General features: G+C 39.1%; 1 protein-coding gene across 2 annotated transcripts in view; it reads left to right on the forward strand.

Moving 5' to 3' along the window:
* Positions 1 to 18,013, forward strand: part of GSK3B (glycogen synthase kinase 3 beta) — a 147,195-nt gene that overhangs the window by 39,359 nt on the left and 89,823 nt on the right. For both annotated transcript variants that reach the window (XM_023940870.2, XM_023940861.2), the window contains exon 2: positions 16,591 to 16,784. In XM_023940870.2, coding sequence (XP_023796638.1) covers positions 16,591 to 16,784 — 194 coding nt within the window. The remainder of the gene's footprint in view (positions 1 to 16,590; positions 16,785 to 18,013) is intronic.

The raw sequence follows: 18,013 nt of genomic DNA on the forward strand, positions 1-18,013 counted from the left end.
CTCAGAATGTTTTTTTAATTGTGTGGAAATCTGAATGCTATCCTTGTTTGTTTCTGGTGACTGATTTTTAACCTAGTGATGTTTCTTAGATGATCATGAAGACCCAAGATACCTTATGGTTGTTCAGTTTTCAAAGCCTGTGTTTGGGGACTGTGTGCCTATCTTAGCTGTAGATCTTTCTTTTTTACTATATCAAGGAAATAATTAACTTCTAGGTTTTAAGAAATGGCTGTATAGTTAATTTGACAGAGCTTTCTTGGTGCATAAGCCACATTGTGCTCCCAAGCCTTAACAGCCACAGTCTTGTAATGACTAAAGGCATTTTCTCCTCTGGATACTATTTCTTATTCTGTAATAAAATGTCCTGGCTTTCTGTTCTTGAGGCCTAATTTTGTGTCTAGATTCTTTAGTGATGAGGAGACCTTCTGAAGTACTCGGAATTGTGGAGGAAGCCAATTTTTATTCATCCTATACAAGTATATCTCATGTCCATTTATTCATCTACTCACAGTTTTCTGAGGAATAGTTTTGCTGCCCTGGCAAATGAGCTAAGAGTAAAGGTAGATGAAGTTCCATTGTTGGGATAGATGACAATCAACTGCTAAACTAAAAACCCCATCTTTGAGTAATGTCAATATTTCCATAATCTTTGTTGTTGGAAACGGGGTGAATTTGGGTTTGAATATTTCCCACACATCTACTTTTGATGAACCCACACATTGACTACCTCTGATCAAGAGCAATACATATAAATATCTGAAGATTTTTCTTTGTTGCTTCATTTGTGATGCAGGCAGCAGGTGTTTCGTCCTGTAGTTTGTAGCTGTCAGAATCTTCGGAAGTGACAAACTAGAAGGAGCAATATTGGGATTAAAAAGTAGATTGTATTTTCAGGTCATCTTAGAGAGAAAATAAGTATTTTGCAAACATTATCACTAATTACAAAATTGGGTACCAATTCAGTTACATGCTTCAGGGAAGATACTGGGAAAAGAACTGGCTCTTTTATTTGCATGCTGAATTGTAGGGCTGTTTGATTTTATCAAGGATCCAAAGTGAAATATTAAATGTTTTCTTATATGCAAGTGTAAAGAAAAACAGAATCCTGGGTTCATTTCTTGGCAGATAATGGACAATTACTGATTTGATTGTTATAAAAACATGTTTATTCGGAAGAATATTTCTGCTAAAAGGAAAAAAGAGTACTTTGTCATAACTTTATCTAAGCTGAAACACAAGCAATTTTTTCTGGTTTTTGTTGGGTTTTGACATAGCTTTTTAAGATGATGAGTCTCATCTTGCCTTTGCCAAATCCTTCTCTGATAAGTTTGATTTATGCATTCATTATCTCTCCTACAGTGCCAGGCTGTAATGTCTTAATGAAATTTCATTGTGGGTTTGTGGTTGAGTGGCTGCTACTGTGGAAAATGATTTCTGTTCAAGACTTCCTGTCTCAGCCAAAATGCAAGCATTCAAGCATAGTGTATATGCTCCTTTTCAAGAACTACTTTCTTCTCAACTCTTAGTCACTGCTACTTGATCTTTATTTTATGTTGTTGTGACCCTCTCCTATTCCCAAATTCATGCTAAGTGCTTTTGATCTTAATTTATTTAGTCTATTTAAAGACACCAGTTTAGATTATATTGTTTTTATCCAGTTGGAAGATGGGGAAGATGAATTTGTGAGCAAGATGAAGACTACTTCCATGTAATAAAAAAAAATGCCTGGATGCTTGGTAATATGCCTTAGCTGGCACATGCCTTAGCCATCCTGGTCTTTGAACAGAGTTGGCACTACTTGCTACTGGAGATGTTGAGATAAGATTTCAGCTTTCCACTGGATAGTCTTGACACTGATATGCTTTAGAGATGTGCCTTCACTGTATGCCTTTATAGAAATGATTGGTTGGCTTACTGTGTATATTACCTTCAGATCCTGGGCTGGGTTTGCAAACTCAGGAAAAAATACCCAGAGATACTGCCTCTGGCTTAGAAAGTTCCCAAGCCACCTATAGCTGATGTCTGGCAAAGTGTGCTGGTGTGCTGCAAGTTTGTCCTGTTTTATGCTCTTCATTAAATACTATTTGCTGCTGTAAGACAAGGGAAAATGGGTTAGATGAAGTCATGCTTTCTCTGTTATGTGCTTTCTTTGTCTTCATCAATATCATATTTGAGTATCTTCTTTTTTTTTAAAATATGAGCTCTTATAATAAAGAAATTGTGTTCTTCAGAGCGCTTTCTTGGTTACTGTCTTCTGAAGCAGGTAATGAAACTTTTGTCTGCAAGAACATTAGGTTGTTCCTCTGTATTCACTCTCCTCTGAGATGGATGTCTCTTATTGTGTTGAAAATAGCCTCCTTACCTGGACCAAGATAAAGCATTGCCATAATTCTCCAACTGTAAGAGCCATAGAGAAATATTAGGCTCCATTGCTTCCTTCTAGAAATGAAAATCTTTTGCATGTACTCAGTCTTGTCTTTGTAATACTTGATTTATCTTGCCTGAGATTCCTGGGATTAGGATATGTGCAAGAAGAGAAGGAAAAGCAACAGTGTTGAGACCCGAGTCTGTTTTCTCTTCCCCCCTCCAAGACAATCAAGCATTTAATTAAGAAAACTTGTTTTGTTGCTGGCAGAAAAAGCCTGGGTGCCTTCAAAACCTACATAGATTAGGGACAGCAGCCCTTGAAAAACTACACCTTCCAGACAGGTATATGACTTTGGCAGATAAATATATAAATAGCTAGATAGATTTAGATATATAACATAAATGTTTGTTGCCTTAAAATTTGTTATTGTGTTTTTAAGCTTATCTTTTACTTAGTATCACTTATTTTCTGCTTTGTGGTATCTTGAAGAGTGATACTGCCTTTTTACACTATGGAAAGCCACAGAATTTGGGAAAGGTCTGATTTTGTTAATTCTTTTTCCTCTTACCGGCATAATGGAGAGGAATTTTTACTTTAAAAAGTGCTGCTCTCTTCTTCCTGTTTCCAGATACCTGTCTCTATTTTAGGATTTCAAGCCTCAGCAGTCTTCCTTAACAAACAGTTATAGGAACAGTTTGAAAATTTCAGCTGTGTGTGTATTTTTCCCCTGAAAGCCTCTGTCTGCTCATTTGCTGGCAGAAGGGAATTAAATCCCCAGGTGCCTGGGCTTGTTCTTAAGAGAAGTATTACTTTTGTTCATGTTTTTCTTTCTGGAGAAAACTTATTCCCATTTTGTAGGATTTTATTTTACTAAAATCTGTATATTGCCATAAAATATTTGGAGACATCTTCTGTAGTTTGGTATTGAAGTAGGTGTATAGTTTCTGAGAGAGGAAAAATAAACTTCTTAGTAGGTTTAAAAAGCCATAGGAGAAAATGGTACCTTCTATTATCTAAAACATGCATTTTAAGGCACTGCTGTTACTCTTCAGAATAAAGGTCTGTACCGGTATAATGTAACTTGGTTGTTGGGGTTTTTTTAACCATAGTAGAAATAATTTTCAGTTATTTGATATGGTATGAGCTTGTGTTTTGCTTTGAGAAAGCAGAGGATGTGGTGCCCAGGTGCTTCCACTTTGGTTCACCCAAGCCCACAGGTTGGCTGATTCAGCCTGCCCTTATCACAGGCTGTCATGGCAAGGGATTGCTCGGGCTGCTTCCATCTCCTTCCTCTGCCAGCCCTAGTGCTCGTTTTGCTTTGGGCAGGCAGTTCTGTTCCTCCGGAAGCAGTTGGGATGCAGTTCACCTTCAGATAGCAGTCATTTGATATCTGGTAGGAGGGCAGTGCGGTGACAGGGCATGGAGAAGGATGGGAGGGCCAAGATTGCCCCTCTGGAGGCAGTCTCCTCCACAGGCTGCAACTCCGCCGTGCCATTGGGTGTGGGCTTGTGTTACACTTAGCGTGGCTTTCCTGGGAGTACGGGCTGTAAGGAACAGGCTTGTTCCCAGTTCTTCCTTTCCTCAGATCTAGCAACTGCCTGTCCTTAAGATGAGTCAGTTCAGCTTGCTGATTTTGAGGCTTGCTTTATTTTGGACAGGATTAGTTTGTCAGATCAGTAGGCTAAACTGACTCATCCCCAGGCTACAAGATTGCCAGATTTGCTATGGCAGGAACATGAAAGTGGGAAGTAAGACCATCTTTTTCTGGCAGTAGCCCCCACTTTGATCAGATTACGTATAATGTGAAAATAAGCTGTAGTTTCTCTGGTTGCCTTAAATAGCTTTAGAGATGTCCAACACTTAGTTCTCTGCTCTTCTTGCTCTACTATTTTTATTACTTTAAAAAAATAAATAAATTTTAAAAGCAGGACTTGCCAGTGGTGAATAGCTTGTGCATCTGGCTTCTAAAATGCTGCCTCATCTGTAATAATAGCTCCTTCACCAAGATATCTACTCCTGCCATGGAGAATATCTGCATTGCACTGATGGCATGCCTACAGTTTCTTAATGTTAATTAAGATAACGTTCTCCTTGAGTTCAAAAACATCTTTAACCTAAATGGACTTGTTCCATTCCTGTGCTGTTCTGTGGCACAATCTAAAGCAGTAATTCACAGATGTGGAGGCTGTGGAGTCCCTTAAAGGTAGGTAGTCTGTGCTCTGCAGCATGAATTGAACAGCGTACCACAACTTGATTTTGCTCTCTGGAGAAGCAGTTACATTGCCTTTTCCAGTCTTGGAATGGTGTTCATCCTCAACTCATGGTCATCTTAGGGATTCAGATTGGCTACTACTAATTTTTGACTTTTTTATTCACTGTACTTCCTATTCAAGATGAATGTAGGTTCTGAACAGCTGGCAGTTCTCTTACTCCTCCTCCAGTCTTAAAACACAGTCACCAAATGCATTTTCATAATTAGCTTCATCTGTCTTTCTCTTTGGGATTTGGTTGCTGTCTCAAATTCCAAGCAATCTGTTTCTCACTGTGATTTTGATCTGTCTTGTTCACTGTCTGGGCTGGACTCAGGGTCCAAGATGCTGTTTCTTTGTTTAGAGAGAATAGCATGACAAGTATGTGCTGTATTTCTGTGATGCGTTCGGTGAAGCTGAAGAGTAAGAAGACATGTCAGGTCCTAATTGGACAACATAATTATGGAGTATTTGACAGAAAGGAGAAATTGGAAAGGGAAGGAGAGTCCTCTGATATTCCAGAGAGCAGAAAAGCTTATTAGAACCCAGAGCTCTCGCAAGGGGCGAGCTTTGTCCTGCCGGGAAAACTTTGCATGTTAAGTGGGTGTTACTGTTCATTGCACCTGGGTTTCCAAGTCAACCTATGATATCCATAAATACAGAAATCGCTCTTCATTTTTTAGACAAAAATGTCAAGGTTTGAGGGCGCACCTTTGTCATAAGGATTGGCTTCACAATGTGGCAGAAAGGACCTGCCATGGAGACTCCAGCAGATGTGGAACTGCTTGCTTCATGCCCTGTTTCTTTCTCCACAGTCTGGCAAGGCTTGCAGAGGCCACAGAGAACTACCTGGAGGCTCTGCTGGTCTGGGCTGCCTGTGGAAGTGATGACAGCAAGTGTTTCACAGCCCTGGATAACTCACTTGTGGGTTCTCTCAGTTCGGTGTTAATACATTTACAGTCATGCTCTAAATTCTCTCCTTGATTCTCTGCTCTTGCTTCTACTTCTCCGCACTTTTTAATGTTAGCATTTTGGAGGGTTGGGATGTTTTGGTTTTTTTTTCACCTGTGTTTTTGCTGTTCCTTACCTTCACGTTATTTTCTTCTTTCTTTAGCCTGTTTCCTTTTTGGTTCCTCCCTCCCAGCGGGGGCAGGAGCTGTCTCTTATTCCTGGTGCTGTGCCTAGCGCAGTGGGGTCCTGTTCACGCTTCATACTTAAGCACTACTGTAATTAACACAATTGAAAGATGTTTTATTTAAACCTCCAGTAAGAGAATAGAGACTCCCTCTAAGATGTATTAAGATGTTCTTAATTTGTGCAAGTGTTGGGGGGGGAGGTCTTGGCAACTTGCAACTACTGCAGGTGGCTTTCTGTGGGTTTTGTTTAATGGTAGAGTCTTACGCATTTGAAGCCTCTTGGAGGTTGCAAAGAGAGAATGAAAAGGGAAAAAAACAGTGGTGATGTCTATTCTCAGAGGTCAGAGATGTGCTTGTCTCGGTGACTTGTACATTTAACTGGATTCAAAAACTCAAACAAATGCAGTTAGAGCTGAGGGGAAGTCTTCAGCAAGTAAAAAGCCTCCCTACTTAAGCAGTTTGCAAGAAATTACTTTAGTGAGAGGTTTGCAGGTCATACCAGATATTTTGATGGGAAGATTGCAGGCCACGGGGGAATTTCCCAGATGAGCTGTTAATTATTTGGTATTCTTCAGGGGGTGGGAGTTCTGGAGTCTCTGACAGTGGTCTTAAAGTACAAGTCAGTAGGTGACCAACAATGGATTCACTCATCAGCTCTGCTTGAAGACACGGATAGACTCATTCAGGGTCAGCTGTTGAATGGCACTAACAAGTGGATAAACACGATCTGTTTGTAACCTGGGGTTCTGCGTGTCAGGGCTCAGTTACAGGTGTTTTTATAAGTTCCTCCGTGTCAGCTGAACTGCTATAGCTGTCTTTGGCAGTTATTTGCTAAATCATGTTCCCTGATGATGTAAGAGGAAAGAATAACTAAAGGAAATCTCAAATAAGAAATCCTAGTACCATATAGGCTGAATTTCTCAGCTAGCAATTAACTTTGAGCAAAAAAGCAAAGGAGAATACTACTGAGGCCCCAGTCTTATGCTAAAATGATGTCATACTGTTTCTGTTCATTCCTTATCTCTGTCCTTGTCTCTTGTGCTGCATTTAACCTGTAAGCATTTTGGGGCTGAAATGACCCGATCTAAGAGTATAAAAACAAAATCCGTTATGATCGCTTTGGCACTTGCTTCCTAATCTGTGGAATCACCTTATCTAAATTTAAATTTATATTTGATTTATATAGCTAAATAGCTTTTGTGGGGTGGGTTCTTCTGCATGTGGGTGGAGAGAGAGAAGAACAGAAAGAGTACCTACTAAAAATAACTTGTTAACAAGCATGAGAGTGCTTATGAAACTCCACTGGCAGCCAGTGTTTAGATTACCTTAATTGTATGTTTCTGTGTTTTTTTCCAAAGCAGAAATATAAGTGGAAGCATTCTTTTGGATATTTTGTTTAGTCACTGGAAAGAAATTCTTTTTATGGTACTCCCTAAGGTAATCATGCAGAATTTTTTCCCCACCTGGGTGTTAACTGCAGCTCTCTTCTTTAGAAATTTACGGTTTTGATCTGTGTTTGCCATGACAGAAAGAGTACTTGAAGCAAACTCTGTGTTAATGAGATGGTTAACACAGACGTTACATATGCCTCAGAAAGGTGTGGGCACCACCTTACACACTGGTAGGAGGGACAGCTTAAAGTGAAATGAATTTTTTTTTCTGGCACTGCAAGTAAACATCCCTTCTGGATTCAGCTGTTTGGTTTATAAATCAGTGGGGTGTTAATTTGCTGGGATTTCATGGTGGTCGATGTAAGCAGCTGATTGTTGGAATCCCATCTGCCACAGTTGGATCCAGGGAGGTCATCTGATGGCCAGTGTGATAGGCATCTGGGCTAGATCAACAGGGCTCTTCCCATCTTTTTTCCTCCTGTGTTTTTTGTTTTGTTTTTTAAACTGTTCAAAGGCACTGACTTTCTACAGGTTTTTATATCATAACCATGAATGTCAGTGCCTTAGAACTTCATGTGACCTTTCAGTGGGCATTTTAACAAGCTTATCATGTGAATGTTCTGGGACCTGCTCACTGCCCTGCTTACTTTTTAAGGGTCTGTTTACAGTCTTTAGCATTAAGCTTTAAAAGGGAGTGAATTGAATGCCTCCTCCAAAAGTGTATGATTAAAAGAAAGACTTAAAGCTCCAATGGCATTTTGAACATCTGAACTGGGATGCAGTAAATCCAGATGCTTCTACAAAATTTTAGTTTTTCTTTCTTTTCAACAGATAAATAATAGGGGGTAAATGTCCTTGCATCTTCATGTAACTTTTTGTGTTTGTTACATCAAATACAGGTATATGAGGCATGCCATTACTTGTCACAGTCTGCTGGAAATACATTTAGTTTCTTTTTCCATTTTTAGTGACACAGTTACATGAAAAAGAGGTCACTTGAGCTACACAGTTTCATTTTAATAATAAAATTATATCACCTTTCTAAACTGTTTACTTTTTGTTTTCTAATGATAGGATAGTTTATTTCACTAGATAGAAATCAGCCATTTGTATTCTGTTTACTTTTTGCTCAATTTTTCAGTTCTTTCCTGCTTAAAGTTAACACTTAGTACTTTGAATTTGCCATTTTAGAAACTGTTGAGCAAAATGTAGAGCTACCATTTTTTGAAGTTACAGGTTTCGCCTTTCTGCAAGGTAGAATTTCTGGATTTTTTTTTTTTTCCAAATGACTGACATGTAAAAAACATTGTTGTTTGGTACAAGTGGAATGAACATTTTCCTTTTACTTCCATCCTTTGTGTCCAGCTAGAGGTGATGGCAACTTTGATTTCAGGGTGTTTTAAAAGCCTTTTTTCTTGGTGATCTTTGACTTGGTAGTTGTTGCTGAAATTTGTCCTGATTATTTGTCTTGGGATTGAGCTGAAGTGAATTGACACATAATTAACTGTGCCTATCATTTGATCATTAGCAATAAAGCCAAAGAATGACCTGTCTCTCTTCACATTTTCATTATTTATCACTTTACTTTGTTCTTGTTTAAATTGAATGCAGATTTTGGATTTTAACTGCTGTGGAAGGCAGCATATTTAATATTGAGTTATGACACCATTGCATTACTGCTGAGTTGGAAGAAATTATTTATGTGGGTGTTGAACTTTTGTAACCTTTTTAAGACCCCAAGAGACATCACATTCATCCTGTGCATGCTTTCTTATTTCAAGCCTAGCAGTTGCAGTTCAGGAACATTTTTTGTTTAAGGAAAGACTCCAGTCTAAAATAAAAATCAGTGTTGCAAAAATAACCCTACCTTTCAGAGTTTTTAGTAAGGAAATTACTTTTTTCTATAGTTTGTCCACCTACAGTTCTGTCCCAAACTTGCAATTTCTGCTTCTAGTCATTATTTGCAATATGTCCTCCACCTGCAGATCAGAGCTCTCTCTGAAATGTCTGTTCCTTCTTCCTTTTAGAGATAATCCTCCAGTTTTCTCTTTGACCTAAATTGTTTGTGCTCTTTAGTCTCACTCAAAGTAATGTATTTTAGCTGACCTTATGATGTCTGAGGCTTCTTTCTGAATCTCTAGTGTTTTGAATCATCACTGTTGAATTTCAGCTATCAGGATTGAGCACACTATTCCAGTAGCTGTTCGATAGGTGTGAAATAACAGAGTTTTTTGGGGATTTTTTTAATTATTTTTTTTTCTCATCTGTCTGATGTACTTCTGCTTATACCTCTAAGGATTACTTTAGGTCTCAGTAGCAATGTGTGCTTCTGTCTGTGCTAGGATGTCTTGTAAGTCAGAGTTGATGACACCACTCTATGGATGACTTGACTTGGCTTCATGGTTATGATCTTGGGTTCTGGATTCCTCTGCTTCATTTGTGCCTGGGTTAGTAGGGAAGGTCAGCTGCTTTTTCACTGATCTCTACCCTGTGCATAACTCTAAATCTTGTTTTAGTATTTCATGGCTGTTCTTTCAGGTTGTTGATAAAAGCAGTAAGGGTGAGGGCAAAAATTAATGCTGGTGGCACCTTCTAGTATATTTTATGTTAAATTTACAGGCTAATGTATTATAATTTGATTAATAATCACTTTTCTTTCTGTGTATGAATTTCTTCATTAATTTGGGATGTGATGGCAAATCAGAAACCCTTCAGAAGTCACAGTACTTGTGCATCCATGTTTTTATCTTTTTTTCCCCAAATGAATCTGTAGTCTCTAATAATATGGAATCCAACAATCTGGTCTCTATGAAGTACCTTACTGCTTCTTTGTTCATTATCAAAATAACTGGTATTGTACTTAAACCTGAATTGTTTTCAAAATAACAGGATTGTATGAATCATCCCATCCATCTTTGAAGTCCTCTGAGTTTTCTGATTCCTTTCAAATATCACTTCTCAGACTTCTTAGCTCTTCCACAATCCTTGGGTACAAATCATGAGATTCTTCTGATCTTAAGTGATGTCTAATGGCCTCTCTTTTATTGCAGTATTTAGTTACAGTCAGGAAGTCAAGTGACATTTTCTGTGCTAAAACAAGTGTGTGTGTGTGTGTGTATATTTAGTGAATGCATCTGCCTTATCTGCATGATGATTGGCACACTTACAGGTTTTGGTCAATGTTTGGCCTGAACTATTTTTGGAATTTCAAGGATTCCTTTTGTTCAGAGTAAATGGAAAAACCAAACCACATTGTGTTTTGTAAGACTCATTTCTTTGTTTCCCTGAGTTTTTCTGATTTGGTCCATGAATGTTCATTTCCAGAAAGCTGGAGAGGGACTTTTTACGAAGGCATATAGTGCTAGGGCAAGGGGGAATGAATCCAAACTGAAAACTTGAGATAACACATAGAAATTCTTTACTGTGAGAGTGGTGAGACACTGGAACAGGTTGCCCAGAAAAGTTGTGGATGCCCGATCCCTGAAAGTGTTCAAGGCCAGGCTGGGTGGGACTTAGAACAGCCTGACCAAGTGGAGGTTCTCTGCTGAGGCTTGGGGGAGTTTAAATTGGATGGGCTTTAAGGTCCCTTCAAACCCAAACTATTCTATGATTCTATGTGGTTTAGGATTTTTATCTTGAACTGTCTCCCAGTAGGTAACATCCCTGAAGCTCACTGATGAGGAAAGGAAGTTGTCTAGTAAAACAGTTCACAAATACCATTTTAATACTTTCTCCTCTGTACTGACTCGTAATAATTAGCTCTTTGTGAAACTAACTTTTTAAAAAATGTAGTAGGAAAAATTTATTAGAAAATTAGTAGTAATTTCTACTGCTGACAATGTCTTTCCTCAAGCACACATTGGCCACATTAGACTTTTAGAGCAGCTGATGACCTACTTCTTTCTTCGCATGCCATGAACAATTATCTAAGAAGTCAGGTGTTTTATTTCATAGCCTTATCTGATGATCACCACCAGATTCTAGCAGATAGCTCAAGAAAAGTTTTCTCTTAAAACATTTGTTTTGCTCAGTAGTCAGATCTTCTGACCGTCCAGTTACCCGCAACTGAGAAGAGCCACTGCAGCTCTGATTAACTTCTATCTCCTTCTGGTTGCTCACTTCTTTCTAGGTAGTTGTGCCAGCTGCTGGTTGTAACCTAATCCCATTGGCAGAGGCTGGATCCTCTGGAGCCGTGTCAGGTTTCTGTGGAAGTGACTCCTTGACTGCATTGAGCAAATTAAGATGAAACAGTGCAGTGCAGCCTTATGAAGGGGGGAAAGTAGTCAAGTGACTTAATATTGAGCCATGTCTTAACAGGGAGTTGATACTGAGATTTGAAACAAATCAGTGAAGATATTTAAGTGAACACAGTTATGGGACTCAGACATTGTACAGAGTGTGTTGCAGGTCTGTGAAGTTTTCTTTTAGGACTTAAAAACAACCTAAGTAGTATCTAATGGAAAAGCCTGTGAGCGTGCCGGTGAGGAGGAATGTAGCAGCTGGAGGAGGGAAGCAAGAGGAAATAGGTAAAGTCAAAAGAGAGGAAAAGGTGGAGTTCACAGGGAGTGCAAAAGATCAAGGTTGCATTTGAAGTAGGAGTAAAGCTGCTGTAATCATTGTACTAATACATTGTTTCTTCACTTCAACTGTAAAACACATGGAAGAGGAGAAGAGGGCACACATATATAGTTGAGAGGAAAAAAGGAATCTTAGATCTCTGTATGCGCATTAAAGTTTGGTTCTACTGCTCAGTCAGACACTAAACAGCTAAAAGGATGTAGGGCAGACATAATTTTGGACTTTCTCCAGGCCCGTTCAGTAGAGGGTGTGTGTGGGTGATCAATAGCAAAGGATACCTTTCATGGTCCCTGAGGACTGAAGTGAATTTTATTGAACAACACCTCATTTGGCACAGGCCAAAAGTATCCATGCAGTACACTTGCAGATGGTCACCTTTGAGCTTTGTAGTAGGAATCTGCAGCTGGTATAGGGTATATATGTGACAAAATGCTTGCTCAGTAGCAGGATCCCATCTCTCACCTAGGTAAAAACAAAAACACCTGCCACCATGTTTTTTTTTTATTTTTTTTTGAGATGTAAAAATAGGGTTGTAGCTTGCACTGATGGTCTGTGGTCTTCTAAATGAAGTATGTTCATTTCTTCCCACAAACCAATGAATAGTCTCTGCTTTCAACAATGGTTTCACTGATTTTACCTAATGCTTGTGATTTGTCCCCTGTGGTCATCATACTAAAGGTAGGAAGTGAACTAGATAAATCAGAGCACTTGGAAATTGAAATGTCTGGATTTTGTTTTCAGTTTTACATCAGAATCGTAGAAAAAGCTCTTCATCAAAAAAACCCTACCCAAATACCACATCATGGATGTTAAACATCAGTACTGTGTGAGGAAATGCTATAAGGGTTTCCATGAAACCAAGTGCAAGTGTATTGTAGTGTGATGCATATTTCTTTTTCCTTGTGCTTATACCCTGAATGTTACAAAGGTGGTTGGCATAGATGATGGTTATACAATCACATGAATTTGCTTTTTTGTTACGGTAAAGTAAGGTCATATTGCTGTCAGCCCTAGAAAGCAGCAAGTTCTGGACATGTGCTAGTGATGCTTTTCATCACTATAGCTGTGCTATAAGTGCTGTTTAGTACTTCGTTATTTAGTCCTTCCTTCTTTAGTTTTTCTATTTAATGTCCTAGTTCTTCTGGAGACTTTACAGTCAAAAGTGTTGAGGGTATTCAGTGTTTGGCAGTGCTTGCCTATCCACTGGGAACAACAAGTGTGACAGTCCTAAACAAAATAAGAGATGAAGGGAATGAGATGAGAGCTGTCTAGGCTTCTCTTTAAGACTTGCTATGGTACAATGCTTCTTGGTGTTTGCTGTTAGAAATCTGTTTGGAGGTACTGAAGATTGCTGGGCAGGGCTGTTTCCTCTCTGCTATCTTCCATCGTGCTGAGGCTAAGCCCAGCATTTCCAAAAGCTGTTCAGTGAACTCCTTTATGTGCTGTTTGGCTGGCAAGTCAGCGCTTGCTGTCCAGACAATTGAAACTGGGATAACCATTCTGAACTGTGTATGATCTTGTGAGCAGTACCTACATCTGTGTAGTGCAAGGAGTGGCTAAACAGGCTTGGGGCCTCTGGATGCTGCTGCGATACAAGCACATTATTTGTATACTTTGAGCAGCAGTGAGATGGTTTTGTTCTTGGAGATCAAAGCCGTCAAGGGTGCAAGGTAAATTTTACCCCTATAGTCCCTCAGGTTCAACAATACTAAAATAGAATATAACTGAAACTCTAACAGGCTTAACTTTTTAAAGCTTGGAGTCCTTAGAGTATGTTTTGTGGATGGTTTGCAAAAACTATTGCTTCCTGAAAGCAGGGAGGAAGCTGTGTGAGGCTTAATCCTCCGTAAATTCTGGTAAAGAAACAAAGTAATTCTTGGTGTAGTATTTAAGGCATCAGGGCATATGCTTCTAAGTACTGATGCTTTCACCAAGTTTAGTTAGGAGCTGTTTTCCTGTGGACTTAAAGGAAAGTGTCTAAAGCTGACTGGTTTCTCGTTTAAGCCCTGGAAAAGTTGTCTGGGTGGTTGCAGCTTGTGGGCTGCACATTGGGACAAAACACTTGAAGTGGCCTGAAATTCAAGGTTTTCTTTTGTGGACAAGGAGGTCCCTGTGAGAGTCCTTAGAGCTGATCTCTTGATATAAAGTACTTGAAATCTCAACCAGTGTTGCCAGGGACAATTATTTTTATCTCTAACAGTTCATTAGTCTTGATTTTTGGAAAAATTGAGAACAAAATTCATTTACAATAATCTGAATAGTCTGGTCTAGTGGAGCCTATCAAAAAGAAAAAACTAAGCCCCTCAAAACTGAGCAGGTAGGGAGTTACCTTTTATGTGATGAGGATTGCTGTATTAAAGCAGGTGTAACTTATTTGTATATTTGATGAGTTAGAATGCTAATCATAGAACAGTTGGGCAAATAAATGTATTTCTGCTATGAGAGTTACACTTCCAACTTGTTTACAAAAAAACCCAAAAACATTTCTTTGTATTTGTGGCTTCCTTCCTTTTATTTCTTACAGTTATCAAAGAGGAGAGTGAATTTTCCATGCAGCTAGTATGCTTCTGTTTATGCTTTTCTCTCTGCCTGTAAAAATACTTTTATCTGTCTAGTGTTCCTTTCTACCCCATGCCCCATTTTCTCTCCAAATCTATAAAGCTGCTTCTCAACTTCTTATGACTATTACGGGGAAAGGCTATATCTACTCTGTATTGCTTGGCAAGTAATTGGCACCCTTAGCACTAATGTGCTTTATTTATATTAGATTTGTTAATTTGTTTCATGGAGTAGTTGTAATCATAAAAGAAAACAATTTGTAAGAGCCTAAAAGGCAGCAGAGGAGATGAATAGTAGTCAATGTGGATTTTTCAGGAGGAAATCGTATCAAGCTACCTGCTTTTCTTCGGAGTCTTGTAGATGCAGAGGAAGTAGTAGTAGATGTGGGTATCCTGACTGAAGTTTTCAAACTGATTTTCTCATGAGAAATCAAGGAAAACAATGGACTACGGGAAATCCCATGAAAGGCATACAAAATGATTTGATTATTTTGTTTGAGCATAACAGGGCATTCAAGAAGAAAAATAGGATGAGGTATTTCATGGATTTTTGCGAGGCTTTTAGGCAGTCTCATAGGATTCACCAGTTTTCACCAATTTCTCAGGTAAAATTCATGTAGCATTGGGAAATGGATCTCTGGATAGTGACTGTGCTTGAAGGATGTGACAAGCTGGCAAGAGAGTTCAGTAGCCTTGGATGCAGTTCAGTCAGGACAAATGCAGAATATTAGGCCTTGATAAGAGCAGTCAGGTATGTAAATGGAAGGTGGATGAGGATTGGACAGGCAGCAGCTCCGCAGAGGAGAGCTCGATACACAAGCTGATCATGAGGTTGAAGCATTGCACAAGCTGCAAACATTTTGCTGGGCTGTACAAACAAGTGTGTTGCAAGTCAGACACAAGAAGTCGCCAGCATGCTGGGTAGGGCTGAGATAAGCTTCCTTTGCAGAGTCTGGTTTTAGGTGCTGTATCTGCATCGTTTTCAGCAGTGAGAGGAGAGGTTCCTCAAAGAGAAATAATTTCCTTTGCAACAGCCCTCATATTTGAAGGAGGCAGTGGGGGAAGAGAGCAGGCATGAGCTGTGGTATTTTTTTTCCCCATGCCCTTTTGGAGGCGAACAAGCAGCATTTTGCCTGCACTGCACTAGAGCTATCAATCAAGCTATCTGTTGGAAAGATTTTTCTAAATGCATGAAAAAAGAACACCTGGAGAAAGTCGTGGAGGGAAGGTTTGTTAATAAGTAGATGTGATGAGCATTTCTTGAGAACAGTTTCTATAGAATTGTGGTAACTGCTGTGGAACAGCAGGTTCTGGTTTTTCTTGCAGCCCTATTTGGTTCTGTAACTCAAGCCTGAAGGAGGCTCTTTATTGCAACTGAAGGGCAAGAAATGCCCAGAGTGTGCTTGTAAAATGCCTAAAGCTTTTCTCCTTTATGAACAAAATCAGACTATGAACAGGGCAAAGCACTGTTGGTAGTAACAGTGGGGCTAAGAGTAGGCGATAGTGGCGTGGGTCTTTTGGCTGGGAAAGTGCCTGTGAAACCCACAGCTGCTGTATCTGTGCCAAAGCACATTCACCTGTGCAGCTTCCTCTGCAGTCTTGCATCCTGTGCACTGTCCCTGGCTGTGTTCTGGTTCATGCTGAGATACCAGCTAAGTGCCTGCTCCTTCTACCTCTTCTTCCCCTGCCCCAGCAAGTGCCTCCGTTCTTTGCAAGGAAGTCCAGACATGGAAGAAGGGAGGAACAGGATTGTGTTATCTGATGCAGCCTAGGTTTCATTTCAGGTGCACACATCCAGGTTTGACAAAGGTTATGCTTCCTAGTACTACAAGCTGGAGTTTTACATGTGGGTGGGTTTGTAACAAACTTCAAGTGCTCCTGGTTTTTGTTGCCACATAAATGTCTGTAAAGGTCAGAGTGCTGATCTGAGCTCGTACTGGCAGTTTCGTTTCTTCAGTTATGGGAAAAAGCTAACAGCACTGCGTTTAATATCACTTACTTGATAATCAGATCTAGGGATAAGTACTTGGCTTCTTTGTGCATTACCCTTGATTGCACAATTATTTGCTTCTGGAGAGCAAATTTTTATTAGCAATAATCTAAATGAAAAATTGTCACCACTTAATATATATTGGTAAAAGACATGCTTAGTGTTTTCTTTGCATTTTGTCAGAGGTTTTCTGTTTCTCTTTCTAATATTGAAGTATATATGCAGATCTAAATCTTTGTCTTACCCTCCTCTGTTTTAGTCTTGTTGGTCATCTTGTTTACACATGTATTTTGATTATTTGTGTATCTCTTGCTTTGCAGGAGACAAAGATGGCAGCAAGGTAACTACAGTAGTGGCAACTCCTGGACAAGGTCCGGACCGACCACAAGAAGTCAGCTACACAGACACCAAGGTGATTGGAAATGGATCTTTTGGTGTTGTGTATCAAGCCAAACTCTGTGATTCAGGAGAGCTTGTGGCCATTAAGAAAGTCCTGCAGGATAAAAGATTTAAGGTGAGCCTATGCATTATATTTTCATGAATGTTATCTCCTTTTCCATGTATTTGATGGCAATGTTTTTGATTTTCTTTGATGGCAGTGTTTTTGATTTACTTAGTTTATTTTCATTGGAGCACATAAATACACATAAAAATTTTCGGGACTAAAGATTAAACAGATGGATTATGATAAAGCAGTAATTTAACTTGAAAATCAGTGAGTCACTATGATTATTTGTATTAGTGCAAATCAGGAAGCTAAAAAACCTGATTTGATGAGCTGTTTCCAGGTTGCAGACCAGATTTCTTGGACAGTGAGCTGTGGAAACAAGTAAAAAGCTTGTCTTAAGGGGACTTTTTCTAGCATAAACTCTTCTCCTATCATTAGTAATTAAACAGCTGGAAGGAACAGAAACCTTTGGGCTTTGTTCTTAGTTGCTGCACCTACAAAGTTGAAGGCTACATTAGAGTAAATCAGAAACTGTGAAGGCCAAGCAAGAGGTTAACTAATACTGAGCCCAGGGCAGTTTGGGCTGAAATTGCTTACTTCTCTTGTTTCCTGATGTATAAACGTGTTCTGTCTTGGTGGTTTTAATAGACTAGTGAGTCTTTATTCTAAGCTAGTAGCCTTCCAAAGAGCAATCTTTTTACCTAGTGATTTTCAAACCAAATAGGAATTAAGAACCATAAGCCATCTCATCACTTCTTTTAGTCCTCAGCTTGGTACTTAATGTACTTGGCCGCTTTCCCTTATAGTCAAGCGGCCTGCAGATCATCTTGTGCAAGCAGTACATGATAGCAGAGGTACTGGTTTTAGCATTTCTTGTTTTCACAGTAAGACCTCATGCACAGCTAGTTTGACTGGTAATATTTGTAATTTGTGTCCTTTATTCGTAGCAAAAACATTGTTTTGAAGTGTTTTGAAGGATTTAGTGTCTGTCCTCTCCTTGAATCTTCAAATTTTATGCTATCATCACCACAGGCGTCAGCATATCACAGATGCATTAGATAAAAAATGGGTAAGATGCATTTAAATTGAAGTAATGAAGGTTTGTTTACTTCTAATTGAGGAAGGCATATAAAGTTCTTACATAGTTCTTACATCTGAGTTATTTCTGGACTGTATTATGGGTTGAAGGTAATTAGTACTTGGGAAGCATGCAATATGATGTAAGAGTGCCTTATTTTAGGAGAATAAAGAAGAGGTAAAACAGAAAAGGAAAAACAAATTCTAAACCTAGTACT

The sequence above is a fragment of the Cyanistes caeruleus genome, chromosome 3, assembly GCF_971803275.1.
Source record: "Cyanistes caeruleus chromosome 3, bCyaCae1.hap1.1, whole genome shotgun sequence".
Taxonomy (NCBI): Eukaryota; Metazoa; Chordata; class Aves; order Passeriformes; family Paridae; genus Cyanistes; species Cyanistes caeruleus.